Below are 16,032 nucleotides of genomic sequence, written 5' to 3' on the forward strand. Positions count from 1 at the left end.
AATATTTCACTTAACATTATTTCACTTGGTTTTGCCAAGTCAACTTGAAATACATAAAGGAACATATTTAATTAAAATATAACTGAGTGCATTAATTAACAGTCAAGCAATTGGGATTTATGGATTACATACTGGGCATGCTGAGTGAGGAATTGATACCTTAGTTTGTTAAACATTTTTATAACATCAGGTTTGCTACTCCCATAGCATTGCTCGCAGTAAATCTGACCATACTCTCTTACCAGTCTCTCATCTCCTTCTCTCTCTTTACACTCTTCTGATTCTCTTTCTTTTTGGGTGAAAATGAGTTGTGGTAGGAAAGGGAGCTGCAGGTCATATTTTTAGTTGCTGGGTATTGGTCAAAAGAGGGATCCTACAAAAGCTTTGGACTACCTTTGAGGTGATGAATTACAAGACCGCAAAGTGATTTGCTGACTACAGCTGGATGTAGCCAAAGTCACCAGCCAAGTTTTTTTGTTGTGATTTCACCCTGGTTTCCTATCTCATCTTCCCATCCCCACCATTTGTTACAATCTCACTCTTCACCTCAATACTGTAACTAGGTATAAACGAATGAACTCTTCATATAATAGACAAGAGAAAATAGACAAGCTTCTTGTAGATTGGTAGGTAAAATAGCATTTTAAATTACTGCATGATCAACATACCTTAATCTGTTATTGATCCATTTAATAACATCTAAATAAAACTTATGGGCAGCACCACAGAGAATGAGACATTGGAGTTGAATCTATTAGAAGCAGCAAAACCATCTGGTGTTGAGAGTACTGCATGCTAAATACACAGTATGAAGTCATACCCAGATGTTGCAAAATTGCTGCATAGGAAGTGTGACAAATAGAAAGGATGTACGCGATGCAAGAGTTAAATATAGATAAAATAATGATTCCTGTTCCTCAGAGTCCTTCAACAGGGGAAAGGTAAAAGTTTATTAGTCACAGGTAAGGCTTATATTAACATTGCAATAAAGTTACTATGAAATTTTTCTAATTACCAGTCTGGCCTTGTTCAAGTCAGTGCACCTAACCAGCACATTTTTCAGAATGAGGGAGGAAACCCACACAGACACAGGGAGAACGCACAAACTCCACACAGACAGTGACCCAAGCCAGGAATTGAACCTGGGTCCCTGGCGCTGTGAAGCAGCAGTGCTAACCACTGTGCTACCGTGCTGCCCCGCTCTGCTTGCTCTGAGGTAATTGCATGAGACTTTAAACACTGTAGCTTTTGTGTTTCAGCCATCACAATGATGGACAAAATGGAGATTGGAGTCAATAATAATTGGTTCTAACGGGGAGTAAAATTGTGAATGATGTTTTGGGGCATGTATAAGCATATGAATTTGGGAGCCAAAAATTACTTCACTGCAAACAATTCATCAACAGTTGATTTATATGAAAAGCTTTAATTGGAGTATACATATCACTATCACATTTTAACAGTTAATGCATTGTCAAATATGCACCTTACAGCAGTTGCAAACATAAATAGTTTCATTTTTGTTCAATAAAAAATATGGCTTTGTACAACTCCAATGTTCCACGTAAACAAGGGTTGCTTGCCTGGTTTAAAATTCTCGTCTTGTAAATAAATGGGATCTCCATTGTTTCCTAAAGAAATGTTGGGACTAATGCTTCAAAGATTAAAAGGATAATGCATTCCCCCTTCCCAAAAAAAAAATTGTCTAATTTCATTGTAAAACAAAAAATGTATTAAACGTGGGGAGCCCAGACAGGAAGGGGCAACTGCATCTTGACAGTATGAGACAGAGAAAGCAAAATACACACAATACAACCTCATTCTTCTGCTATCTACAGTGAAAATATTTATCAACTAATTCTCAGTTTTTCATAACTGTTATATTTGTTAAATAATTTGTTTAAAATGACCGTGGAATGTTTGATTGTTACACTGACCCCAAAGCAAAAGAGAAAAAGTATAAAAATACTTTGCAATTAAAACAAAAATATTCAAAGCAATGCCTTTTTTTAAAAAAGTTACAACGACATAATCAAACTTATTGCTAATGGATGGTTTATTCATATTATTTCCCCATTAAAAGATATGAATTAAAAAATGATAAAGCAACTAGACAATCATCCACAAGTCAATCATTTATCACCATAATTTACCTAATTAGTGCTTCTTCTGGTCCTTTAGACTCAGGCAACCCAAAGATCTGGTACGTTCTTCCATAAGCATGCACATATACTTATTAAATTACAAGTTTCACATTGCAATTTAAACTGAGAAACAGAATCCCTGTTTTAAGCTGTTCTACACCTGTTGTTGAAGAGTTCTTCTATAACTGTCCCATCTGCAAGCGTTGATGTATCTCCAAGATCCTTCTCATTCCGAGCAATCTGCCTCAGAATGCGTCTCATAATTTTACCTTTTAAGGCAGAAAATCAAAAAGTTAATACCACAGATTTAAACACACATAATAGTAGATACTTGTATTTCACTATATACCATACCAGAGCGGGTTTTGGGCAATCCAGGAGCATTCTGTATATAATCAGGAGTGGCAATAGGTCCTATTTTTTCTCGAACTGTAATTCAAAGATAAAATCGTTAATGAAAATTGACTTTTCAAAATATGAAAGCATAGTTAAAATTAGAAAATTCCCTCAAGATAGACTCTGTATAAACGCATACGATATTGTGTGATATGGTAGTGTGATTATATAGTTAAATGTAGCCTTCAACTAGAAAACCAGCATTTGAGTAAGATGTTTTCCTTAAGAATTTGGTTATGCCTAATTGTTGAAAAAAAGACATATACAAAATGAAGAAAAACATACACAAATCCATGTGATATGTTAAAATCACAAAAGCAATCCTGGTTGTTAAAGGAGGCAGGTTCCATTTTCCACACAAAATTTTCCACCCCATTCTGACTGTCTTCTGCAATTCTGTTTACGTTTGCATGTGAGGTATTGTGTCTTGGGGTTCCCAAAATTTTGAAAGTATCATTCTTATAAATTCAAATGGTGGAGCTTCATTGAATGTTTCTCACGGCACACCATGCCATGTAGGCGGATGCATTGTTAGATTGATACCCAGACTGGACTGGAGGGAGTGATGCGGAACTCTGGAGATTTATATTTCATACACATGAACACAGAGGTCCTAAATCATAAATTATTTCAATAAGCAAGCTAGCAGATGGACAACCAGAAAGTGGGTGGGGAGGTATTTCACTGGCGGGGCCCTTTTGTCACAAAACACTACAGAATGTTCTGCCACCTTAGGTTGCAGGATGTTCTCAGAACATTTCACTTAACTGTATATTTGCATCTTTTGTCACACACTAATTTCTAAGAGAGAACTTAAGTTTGGAATATGAACAGAAAAACTGGTAGGACTGATGTGCGGGTACGTGAATTTGATTTATTATTGTCACACACATTAGTGTACAGTGAAAGTATTGTTTCTTGCTGCAATACAAAGCATACTGTACATAAAGGAAAGGAGAGAATGCAGAATGTTGTGTTACAGTGATTGCTAGGATGTAGTGAAATAGCAACTTAATGCAAGGTGGGTCCATTCAAAAGCAGGAAAGAAGCTGATCTTGAGTCTGTTGATATTTTTCCACAGACTTTTATGTCTTTTTCCTGATGTAAGAAGATGGAAGAGAGTATGTCTGGAGTGCGTGAGTCCTTGATTATGCTGGCTGCTTTTCCAAGGCAGCAGGAAGTGTAGACTGTGTCAATGGGTGGGAGGCTGGTTTGAGTGATTGATTGGGTTTTGTTCACAGCCCTTTGTAATTTATTGCAGTCCTGGACAGAGTAGGAATTATACCAAGTTGTGATACAACCTGAAAGAATGCTTTTTATGGTACATCTGTAAAAGTTGGTGAGAGTTGTCACGGACATGCCAAATTTCCTTAGTATTCCGAGAAAGTAGAGGCATTGGTGGATTTTCTTAACTATAGCATCTGCATGAAGGGACTAGGACAGATTGTTGGTGATCTGGACACCTGAAAAATTGAAGCTCTCGACCATTTCTACTTCATCCCATTGATATAGACAGGGGCATGCTCTCCCCTATGCTTCCTGAAGTCAATGATCATCTCCTTCATTTTGTTGACATTGAGGGAGAGATTATTGTCAGCGCACCACTTCACCAGAATCTCTATCTCTTCCCTGTACTCTGCCTCAGTATTGTTTGAGATCCAACCCACAACAGTGGCATCATCAGCAAAACTGAAAATCAAGTTGGAGAGGAATCTGGCTGCAGTCATAGGTGTATAAGGAGTATAGTAGAGAGCTGAGGCCACAGTCTTGTAGGCACTAGTGTTGAGGATGATCATGGAGGAGATGGTGTTGCCAGTCCTTACTATTTATGGGTTAGGAAGTTCAGGACCTAGTCGCAGAGGGACTGATCCATCAGCTGGTCCGTACAGGATCCTACTCATCTGGGTACCCCATCAGGGCCAATCTCATTCCATCAGTTGACCTTCGAGACGGCTGCTCGTGACATCTGCAACGCTGACCTTGGATACAAGTTCACCCAAGGCTTCCGGGGTGGAGGGTGTGCTCTTGCTGATATCTTGTTCCAATCTTTTGCTGGTGTGTTGTCATAAATATCTGATGTGAATGTCCTACTCTTCTCCACAGGTGAAAAAAATGGTCAAAATAGATCGGATTGCTAATTCCAAACAACTTAATGCACAGATTCGGGGGAAACCCATGGGAAAATGACAACTGATTGAAATCATGAGTTACTTTATATGTTTGAGTTAACAAAACTAATCTGTGGCATCAGTTAAAAAGTAGGGTAATTACACTGTCCACCTCACTGCTGATACTTAATTTGCAGTATAATGCTGCTTAAATTCATTACTGATATTGAAAACTCTGAACTTAGAATTTTATGCTGGAGTTTACAAGAGGATTCCAGAGGTTCACAAAGGCAGAGGTTTGCTTTTTTTTCTGCCTTGCTGCAATGTCAGTAGCACTTTTCTTTGGGCAACTGGTAGGATTTTTTGGACTGTGGCTGATTACAAAACTGTTAATACTCGCAAATGAAAAAAGTGAAAACCACTGACTTTGAAAGGGAAGTGAATATTTGCCATTAAAATTAATATTGCAGCCAGTGTGAAGCCAACTTTTAAGTTCTACACTAATTGAGGAACTGTACATTTCTGTACAACAGAGCACAGGTTAATAAATCAATGCTACTTTCCAACTTCAGAAATTTAACTGCTGGGGGAAGATTGGTGGACAGAGTCCACTTGGATTTAAGTTTACATATGCAGCTTCCTGCTTTTCTAAATTCAAGCATGATGCAGGCAGATAAAATAGACGTGACCACCCACCCCATTCTCAAACGCCCTGACCCTGCACTACTTGTAACATCGAAGTTATTACCAAGTAAAACTGCAAGGTTCCACAAGTGCAAATTCTTAGGATTGTACAGACACAATTCTGCTACCCATCTTCTGACTGCCAGTGCATGTTAGTCACACTAGCATCGTTCCATCGTTTATTTAAATCTATTCCCCCGTTGTTAATTTACCTTTTCAGTTTATCAATACTTTGATGTGCACCAGAATGGTCCTGCAAACAAACGTTTTCATGCAGAGTTTGGTGATGTGATAGGATTATGGTACTTTGGGTCCTTTCAATAAGCCAGTGACTGAATGAAGAGGTGTCTTTGATAACACTAACAACTGAATAATGAAAGATGATACTGTCGGACTTCCACCAAATTCCTTATTTTATCTTCTCCAGCCACAATTGCAACTTCAGAGCAGGAAGAGGATTGCATTGTCAGTGACTGTAAAAGTGACCATATCGATGAACGTTTATGTGCCTGGATCTTTCCCAGCTAGAGTTGGAGATTGCAACATCTCAGTTTGCCATCCACTTTTGCTTAAGGGAGGCCACGGAGGCTCACCATTCAAGAGAGATAACTATATATCATTTCCTCTATCCAGAGATAAGCAGGCAGGTCACGTGTGAAGCTTTGCTAGGATTACAGGCTTTCTCACGGTGACCTTCACCAATGGCTGCATGCAAATCACTCTGAAGGCATCAGTTATCAACTCTGCCCAATACTGGACTGAAAGGAATTCCCTCAATATTCAGCTAATGTGTGACCATAGACACTAAATTGTGATGTTCAATGTATTTTGGCTGCAGTCAGGATGTCTCTTCTCTATGGCAGTCTTCTTGCATTTGAGCCACCACAGCAAAACCAAAGGTTGGTTCCTAGGTGACAAGGGGTATCTGCTGACAAACGTGGCCAATGGTTCTGTTGTACAATCCATCAATAAACGCCCAGCATGAATACAATGAAAGCATGCTGCCACACAAAATGTGATAGAGCAGACCATCAGAAAGTGGGTCTGGCTGATAAGTCATTGGGCCACTTTAACGTGAGCTTTCGCTGTTTGAGCTGACGTGGAGGACTCTGGCAATACTCAGAGTGGGTGTCCCAATTAACAGTGGCCTGTTTCTTGCTACAAAACATCATCATCGTGAGGTGGTGGATCTTGCAACTACTATAGAGTGTGTAGCTGAGAAGCATGAGGAGGAAGAGAAATAAGAGGAAGGAATTAAACTTGAAAAATCTGCTTTTATCTGGGCTGCCTTAAAAACTTATTCAAGGGTTATATTGCAAATTAAGATATCAATTCACCATTCACCAACACTCCTATACCTCACTTACTCTGTCTCTGACCATTACAGTGCTACTGGACTACAATGCAACAATATAAATCACCAAAAATTCCAAACCAAAAACTTGTAAGTGAAATCATATTAAGTTGCAAATAAAAGTCCTCTGATCACTCCTGTAGATTTCTTTAGCACCTGTCTTGCCTATCCCAATGCTATCCCAATAGTTTCAGCATGGTTGTTGGAAGGCTGCTGTCTTTCAGTAGAGGAGGCTTCAGATGGCTTTGGAGGTTAACCCCAAGCAGCCCTGGCTATGGACTGCACCATCTCAGCATGGGTTGGTTGGCTGCAAGGTAACAGGGAGAGCACTTGGTGGAGTGGCAGGAATGGGAGGACTAATGTGTTTGAGAGAGGACAGTAATAATGACTCCATGAAACTGTTTCCACTCTTCTGCAGCGACACCTCAGAAATCCTCAAAAAGGCACCCTACACAATTAACAGCCTTGATGGCAACAATCGGAGCTTCTACTGGAGGCAGAGTTCGGGGTGCGGGGTGGTGGGAGAAGGGTGCTGCTGCTTGTGCTGCAATGGTAGTTGAGACATTGGCTATCGGATGTCATCTTTGGGTCCACAAGTGTGCTAATGGAGTTGCCCACCATTTCTACGCTGGAAAGGATGGCCCCAAACTGTGTAGTCTTGTACAAAGAACGCTGGACTCCTCCGTAATCTTTGGCATGGATCGCAAGATTGCTAACAGGCTCCCCAACATACCAAACATTTCAACGGCCCAGATCTTCCAGCCTCCAGGTTGTTGGAGAGCAGACGTATCTTACCAGATGCACTTTGGGATTTTGCCCAAGTCCCAATAGACTGACTCCATGGAAATTGCCTGGGAACTTCCGACGGACAATTCTCACATTTCCTGGGACCCTCTGAGAAGTCTCCGACGCTGACAGTTCAACTTAACTGGATAGTTATCCAGGAAATGTTAGAATAAATCTTGGGTAGTTATATTACTGACTACCTGCCCCTCCCCTCCCCTCCTTAAACTCCAATTCCCACCTGATCTCCTGACTATCCCCCCAACCCGACTTTGCTCCATTCATTAACATTCACAGTGGACCTTTAAACTGACCGTATTGCTGCTAGTGCCATAAAACGTGAGGGTGGCTTTTGTGCTGATTCCCTTCACTGCTGGCTGAAAGGATTACCAAGCTGAGAGTTTTTTGCATTGTTGATCAAAAGTCGGAGCCTTTTCAATGGATCCAGGTAAGTAATCCAGGTAAACAGATTTCTGTCTGATCAGTATCAGACACAAAAGTTCCGACTCTGATCGGAAGTTTTGGTACATTGTGTACAATCTTCAGCATTCTTTTGTGGGGCTGCCCCATGGATAAGTTCATCGGAGTCACGATCTTATTTTTTATTCATTCACGGTATGTAAGCCAGCAATTATTGCTCATCCTTAATAGTGTTTGTGAAGGCGGTGGTGAGCTGCCTTCTTGAACCACAGGTCCATGTAGCGCTGTGTCCCGCAGAAGAAGAATGTATTTCAGTGATTATGTGCAGGCAGTAAAACGTGGCTAAGAACCTTGCAGCTTCTCTGGGAAACTACAACTGAGAGGATGTAATGAAGCTATGAAAGTGAGGCACAAGTTTTGATCGATAGTGATGTGGTGCACAGCGGCACAGTGGTTAGCACTGTTGCCTCACAGCGCCACTCAATTCCGATTTTGGGTGACTGTGGAGTTTACACATTTTCCCAGTGTCTGCATGGGTTTCTTCTGGGTTCTCCAGTTTCCTTCCATAGTCCAAAGATGTGCAGGTTAGGTTGACTGGCCATGCTAAATTGCCCCTTAGTCTCAAAAGATGTGTAGCTTAGGTGGATTAGCGGGGTAAATATGTGGGGTTATAGGGCTAGGGCATAGATAAGATGCTTTGTCAGAGAGTCAACGCAGACTCAATGGACCAGTAAGAATTCTGTAGGAATTCTATGATTCGCAGTGTCCAAAGCTGGTGATGTAGTTGCTTGGATATGGCATTCCACTGACTTCAGCAGCTCACGTGAGGTCACTGAACCTTTTGCAGCATCACAGGTCCTCAGAACATTAACTGCCCACAGTTATCCCTCTGAGATAACTTTCAGAGTTTTGACATCCTCTGGCAACTTGTGAATAGAGTACATCTCTCCTCCTCTCCAACTCGTCAACCAAGGCCTTTAAAGCAGCATGGAAACTGCCTTTGTTCATGTTTTGCCATTATCGAGTGCTACCCAGGTCAAAATAGGCTGCAGAAGGACACCTGGCAGCTGATGCAGCCATAATGCATCTCCCCTCTAAGAGGTGCTAGCTAGCTTTAAATAGTGCAGGTTAGCTGTAGCTAGTGTTAGCCATTCATCAGCTCCACGCTGCCGAGTGCAGCCAAAAATCAGCACAGTTAGTGATGACGGTATGTGGAGATACTTAAAATGAGCAAACATCATGAATTTGGCAAGTTACCTGCATTACATTGAACAGGTTAATTGAGCTTCACAACCCACGTGTCTGTGAGATTAGCCAATTTAAATCCCACAGACTTCAAAGAATTTATTTGGGAATGAAGTAAATGAGAGAAAACAACTTTCTTTAAACTTGTAACTAAATACATCTGGAAGCAGTTTATCATCTTGGACGTACATTTTTCAAATATGTTCCATCATTTCTTAAATTAGCTGTCAAGTCCAAATCTGCAGTACTCTAGAAACAATTACCTTGATCTTTGAGTTCAGCAATCAGTGTTTCATTAAATTCATATCCATCCCTCAGAGTGACAAAGCAATAGAGGCATTCTCCTTTTATGGCGTGGGGGTGACTAACAGTAGCAGCTTCAGCTACAGCAGCATGCTCTATTAATGCAGACTCCACTTCAGCTGTACTCAAAAGGTGCCCTGTAAACAAATAACATTTTCTAACCTTAGTGGCACAATCCAATAAATCAATGATTCATAATTCGTACACACATTTAAACATCCAGATGACCACATGCGCAGGAAGTGCTCCCAACTGCAGTAACTCTGTTTCAGAGCTCAAGCGACGCAGCTGGAGTCACCATGGCACATCCACGAGTCTGAGTTATGTGGATAGCACGTTCACAGATGTGGTCACACTGTAGCTCAAGGCACTGGAGGAAAGAAGAATGACCATCAGGCAGTCCAACAGAAACAAGGAGGAGTGCAGGAATCCTCTGGGATCCTGCTGTCAAATCAGTTTTCCATTTTGGAAGCAGTTGAGGATGCTGGTTCGTCAAGGGAGTGCAGTCAGAGCCAAGCTGAGAGCACCACAAGCAGACTGACTACACAGGAGGAGGGGAAGACAGAAGGAAGTGTGATAGAATATTCATTAGTTAAGGGACTAGACTGGTGTTTCTGCAGACCTGACTGTCAGGGTCAGGGATGTCACTGAATGGCTGTAGGGCCTAAAGGGGGAGGAGAGTGATTGGTCAGTGGTTATGATAATAATGTTTTTTCTCTTTTCATTCACAGGTTTTAAGTCGGTCCATCTCGTGTCCAATGAGGGGCATACATGCGATGGGTCGTACTGGGGCTGCTCTTGGTTGTTCGAGATTGGCCTAGTGCTTCATGTCGTTAGTGTGTGCCTAAACTGGACAAGGTACTGGGCAAGACGACAGCTCAGTGACTATCGCTGATTGCTGTGCAGACACATGGATTTGGGCCAGTGTCTGTGGGAGTTTGCGCATTCTCCCCGTGCTTGCGTGGGTTTTCTTCGGGTGCTCCGGTTTCCTCCCACACCCCAAAGATGTGCTGTTAGGCTGATTGGCAGGAATAAATTGTTCCTAAATCAGTTTCCCTCAATCTGGATGGCCATAAAACATTAGATAGGGGTCATGGGTAGAGAGGTGGACTGGTGGTGTTGAGATGGCGGCGTGGGCTCGTTGGGCCAAAGGGCCTGTTTCCCGGGCTGATTTTGTTCTTTGTGTACATGTTGGTACAAACAATATAGGTAGAATGAAGAATGAGGTCTTGCATCAAAAATTCAGGGAACTAGTCAGCAGATTAAAAAACAGGACCTCATAGGTTGTAAACTCTGGATTACTGCTGGTGCCACAGGCTAGCAAGTACCGAAATAGGAGAGTAGGCAGACAAATGCATGGCTCAAGAGTTGGCGCAGGAGGGAGGATTTTAGATTCCTAGTCCACTTGGACCATTTCTGGACAAGGTGAGACATGTACAAGTGAGATGGTCTGCACCTGAATGGGACCATCATCCTGGTGGGTGGGTTTGCCAGTGCTGTTGGGAAGAGTCTAAACTAGTTCAGCAGGGGGAGGGGCCGCAGAACATTACTGCAACAGGGACACAGCATACTATAGTAGAGGAACCAAGACAGAGGGAGTTCAACCACATTGAGTTCCAAGGGAGCAAGGTAAGGCTTAATGGCCTCTACTTTAATGCTAGGAGTATTATTGGTAAAACTGAGTTCAATGTAATACAGTTGGGAGCACTTCCTGCATATGTATTGGCAAATGGATTGTGATATTGCTGAGGGACAATATCTTGGAAAGGGCTTTAAATGAGGCTTTGAGAGTTGATCTTAGGAATAAAAAAAAGGGGGCCGTCACATTGCTGAGAATGTACTATTGGCCCTCAAATGGTCAGCAGGCTTATGGGACAGTGAGGTGTGTAAAAATAATAGTAGGGTAATTATATTAGGGGATTTCAACTTCTCTGACATTAATTGGGACAGTGTGATGTGTTTAGAGGGGGAGGACTTCTTGAAATTTATTCAAGAGAGCTTTTTATGTCAATATGCAGAAGGTCCAAAGGACGGCTCAGTGCTGGATCTACTTCTGGGAACAAAGCTGGACAGGTAGCCAAGCTGGCAGTGGGACTGTATTTTAGTGATAATGACCACAATGCAGTATAATTTAAATTTGTTATGGAAAAGAAAAAAGATGGTCTGAAATAAAGGGTTTTGGATTAGGGGGAAGGGGAGACAGATTTTAATCAGAATAAGGGAGATTCTGTCCAAAGTAGACATCTTGTGGAAAAATCTACAACAGAGCAGTGGGGGCTGCATTCAAAAAGGAAGTGGGGAGAGTACAAGCCCAACATGTTCCCTTTAGGGTGAAACGTAGGAGCAACAAGGTCAGAGAACTCTGGGTGTTGAGGAATATTCAGGACTGGATAAGAAAGAGTGACGTTGTTTAGCAGAGACAAAATGAACAAATCAGCAGAGGCCTTAGCGGAGAATAGAAAGTGCAGGGGGGGACTTAAGAAAGTAATTACTAGAGCAAAGCGGGGGCATGAAAAAGCACTGGAACGTCAGAATAGGGAGAATCCCCAAGATATTCTGTAAGTATATTAAGAGGAAGAGGATAACCAGGGAATGATAACCAAGGGGGCAATCTGTGTGTTGAGTGAAGGACATTGGTAGGGTGTTAAACAAGTACTTCACATCTGTCTTCACTCAGAAGAAGGAGGATGTAGATAAAGAATTTAGGACTGAGGTTCTTCCATTGTTGACATAGGGAATGAAGAGGCATTGGAGATTTTGGCAGGTTTAAAAACAGACAAATCCCCAAGTCCATATCAGTCATATCCCAGGCTGCTATGGGAGGCAAAAAGAGGAAATTACTCTGACCCTAATTTTTAATTCCTCTCTGACCACAGGGGAGGTGCAAGAGGATTAGAGGACAAATAAGATGATTCCACTTTTCCAGAAAGGTGATAAAGATAAACCAGGAAATTCCAATCAGGGTCTCATGTCAGTGGTAGGGAAACTACTGGAGAAAATCCTGAAAGAATTAATCTCTGCTTGGACGGGCAAGGTTTGATCATGGATAGTCAGCATGGCTTTGTCAGAGGGAGGTCATATCTAACAAGTTTGATCGAGATTTTCAACGAGGTGATTGGGTGTGTAGATGAGAGTAGTGCAGTTGATGTAGTTTATATGGATTTCAGCAAAGTCTTTGATGAGGTCCTACATGGGAGACTGATAAAAACACAGGGATCCATGGTAAATTGACAAGTTGGTTCCAAAACTGGCTTAGTGGCAGGAGACAGAGGGTGATGGTGGAAGGCTGTTTGTGTGACTAAAGGCTGGTGTCCAGTGGCGTACCACAGGGATCAGTGCTAGGTCCCTTATTGTGATAATGCAGATGGGAGTGTGTGTGTGTGTGTATATAGGTGGGGGGGGTGCAGAATGAGTAAGATTGAAGATGACATGAAGATTGGCAGGGTAGTTAATAGTGAGGAAGACAGATCTGGTTGCAGGAAATACAGGTTGGTCAGATGGAATTTAATCTTGAAAAGTGAGAGGTCATGCACTTTGGAAGGAGTAACAAGACAAGGGAGTAATCAGTGAATGGCTAGACATTAGGAAGCTCCGAGAAACAGATGGGATCTTGGGGCGCTTGTCCACAGATTTCTGAAGGTGGGAGGACAGATTGATAGGGCAGTTAAGAAGGCATAGAGGACACATGCCTTCATCATGGCATAGAATATAAGTAAAACGACGAAGGGGCTAACCCCGAAAGCTTGTGAGTCTATTATCAAATAAATCGGTTGGACTAAAACCTGGTGTTGTCAGACTTTTTACTGTGTTTACGCCAGTCCAACGCCAGCATACCCACATCATAGAATATAAGAGCAGGGATGTTTTGTTGGAGTTGTACCAAACTTTAGTTAGGTCACAACTAGAGTAGTGTGTGCAATTCTGGATGCGATTGCACTAAAGAGAGTGCAGTGAAAATTCACCAGGATGTTGCCTAGAGTGGAGCATTTGAACTATGAAGAGAGACTGGATAGGTTCGGGTTGTTTTATTTAGAGCAGAGAAGGCTGAGGGAGGACCTAATGGAGACGTACAAGATTATGAGGAGTATGGACAGGGTGGCTCGGAAGCAGCTCTTCCCCTTAGTTGAAGGGTCAATAATGAGGGACATAATTTTAAGGTTAGGTGCAAGAGGTTTAGAGGGAATGAAGGGAAAAACTTTTTCACCTAGAGGGTGATGGGAGTCTGGAATGTACTGCCTGGGAGGGTGGTAGACGTGGGAAACCTCATGACCTTTAACAAGCATTTGAAATGTCATAACATTCAAGGCTATGGGCCAAGTACTGGAAAGTGGCATTAGTGTAGATTTAGTGTAGTTTTGTCAGTGCAGATTCGAAGGGACTCGGTATGACTATGACTTTAATAAAAATAATATTTTCAAATTGTAAACCTACTTTTTATGCAGAAAATGTAATTGTGTTTTGTTACAAGGATCCATGGAATTTTTGTAACATGGGAGGAAAAGGCATCAGAAGCAAAAAGGTTCAGAAACCCTACCCTTGAGCAATAACTTCACTCAACTTCACTTAAGAGCTGGCTCAGTCCACACATTTAATTTACATTCCAGATTTAGGATTCTTAAGAAATGGTTACATCTTTGTTTCCATTATAACCTTGTTTGACTGCATCTTCAGGAGTATTTTTGATTCATAACACAAACAATATTTGATTTATTATTGTTACCTATATTAGTATATGTGACATGTATTGTTTCTTGTTTGCTATACAGACAAAGCATACATGGGGAGGGAAAGGAGTGAGTGCAGAATGTAATGTTACAGTCACAGCTAGGGTGTAGAGAAAGATCAACTTAATGTGAGGTAGGTCCATTCAAAGGTCTGATGGCAGCAGGAAAGGAGCTGTTCTTGAGTTGGTTGGTACATGTTCTCTGACTTTTGTATCTTTTTCCCGATGGAACAAGGTGGAAGAGAGTATGTCTGGGTGCGTGCAGTCCTTAATTATGCTGGTTGCTTTACCAAGGCACAGGGAAGTATAGACAGTGTCAATGGATGGGAGGCTGGTTTGAGTGATAGACTGGGCTTTGTTCACAACCCTTTATAGTTTGTTGCAGTCTTGGACAGAGCAAGAGCCATACCAAGCTGTGATGCAACTGGAAAGAATGCTTTCCATGGTGCATCTGTAGAGGTTGGCGAGAGTTGTAGCAGACATGATTTCCTTAGTCTCCTAAGAAAATTAGAGGCATTGGTGATCTGGATATCTAAAAACTTGAAATTCTAGACCATTTCTACCTCGCCACCATTAATGTAGACAGGGACATGTCCTCCAACACGCTCCCTGAATTTGATGAACATCTCCTCAGAATATTTTGTCTCAAGGCAATTTGTGGTGGTGTATATTTTGTCCAGCACGGTCTTCACATATGCATGGAGTGGGATGTAAACTGCTGTCAGGATAACAGAGGTGATTTCCCGCAAAAGGTAGTAGGGATGCCATTTTAGCATCAGGTATTCTAGGTCCGGGAACTCGCCAGTGTGCGATGTCTAGGCACTACAAGGTGTTGATTAGAAGGCAAAGACCACCTCCTTCAGTCTTGCCTGAGGTGGATTGAGAAGCTCTCTGATTGTTGGGCACAGTCCAGTGAAGCAGGAGTGAGCCATGTCTCTGTGAAACAGAGCACACAGCAATCCCTCAGTTGTCTTTGGAATATGAATTAGAAATCTTACCAGATACATTCAGCATGTCATCAATCCTTCCAGTGATCCAGTAGTAGCCATCTTTATCTCTTTTGCAACCTGTCAACCAAAATTCAACAGCTTTAAATTCAAGTTGTGTTTAAATTCAATTTATAGTGTTCAGCAAAAACGTGAAACAGAATACAGACAGCATCAAAATACTGCTAGTTCTTCTGACTTAAAAAAAAGTCATGCATTAGTAAAATGTACAAACGTTCAGGAATTGTTTGATTCACAAAGGGACAAAAAAGAACTTGCCTCCAGATAGCACTTTTATGACCCTCAACATACTAAAGTCCTTCAAAGGACATGAAGTACTTTGAAAAACTGCCATTATTATATTGTAGGCAAACATAGCCGGTAATTTTCTCAGATAGATCTTGCAAACAGCATTGAGTCAAAGATTCTTATTTTCTTAGATTTGCAGTTTGAAGATTAATTATTGGAGGTGCACCATAAACACTCTTCTCACATGTTTTCTTTGAATTTTGCGATGGAAACCTTTACATCTACCTGAGAGCTGGTGGGCTCTTGGTTTTAAGTCTCACCTGAAAGACAGCACCTAATATACCACAGCATTCCTTCAGTGCCACACTGAAGTGTCAGCCTGGATTATGTGCAGTGGTGAGGCTCGAGTCCCCAGACCTTCTAGCTGAGAAGCAGGAGTATCATCACTCAATCAATACTGATCCTTTGGGCAAAATGCCAAAGCCACTTTCAAAGCTCCTCCAGTGAATTTATTTAATCTATAAACCTAGTTATACATATATTGCTGTCTAGAACATGTGAAAATTGTTTTCTAATAAAACAAAATTCAAGGCAATTATAAAGACAAAAAAGTGCATTCTAAACCCAATTTGATTCT

The 16,032-nt window shown here is 41.5% G+C and overlaps 2 protein-coding genes across 6 annotated transcripts in view; one reads left to right on the forward strand and one right to left on the reverse strand.

The window, feature by feature from the left end:
* LOC145353880 (uncharacterized) overlaps nt 1-16,032 on the forward strand; it is a 50,260-nt gene that overhangs the window by 10,775 nt on the left and 23,453 nt on the right. The gene's annotated exons all lie outside the window — the stretch shown is intronic.
* The window catches only part of acss2 (acyl-CoA synthetase short chain family member 2), a 67,293-nt gene continuing 52,662 nt past the window's right edge, over nt 1,402-16,032 (reverse strand). For both annotated transcript variants that reach the window (XM_080204798.1, XM_080204797.1), the window contains 4 exons: nt 15,159-15,227; nt 9,398-9,574; nt 2,499-2,573; nt 1,402-2,413 (listed from right to left, as the gene is read on the reverse strand). In XM_080204798.1, the coding sequence (XP_080060924.1) occupies nt 2,289-2,413; nt 2,499-2,573; nt 9,398-9,574; nt 15,159-15,227 (446 nt within the window). In that variant the 3' untranslated portion in view covers nt 1,402-2,288. The remainder of the gene's footprint in view (nt 2,414-2,498; nt 2,574-9,397; nt 9,575-15,158; nt 15,228-16,032) is intronic.

This window comes from Carcharhinus amblyrhynchos, chromosome 16 (genome assembly GCF_965287045.1).
Source record: "Carcharhinus amblyrhynchos chromosome 16, sCarAmb.v2.hapA, whole genome shotgun sequence".
Lineage (NCBI taxonomy): Eukaryota > Metazoa > Chordata > Chondrichthyes > Carcharhiniformes > Carcharhinidae > Carcharhinus > Carcharhinus amblyrhynchos.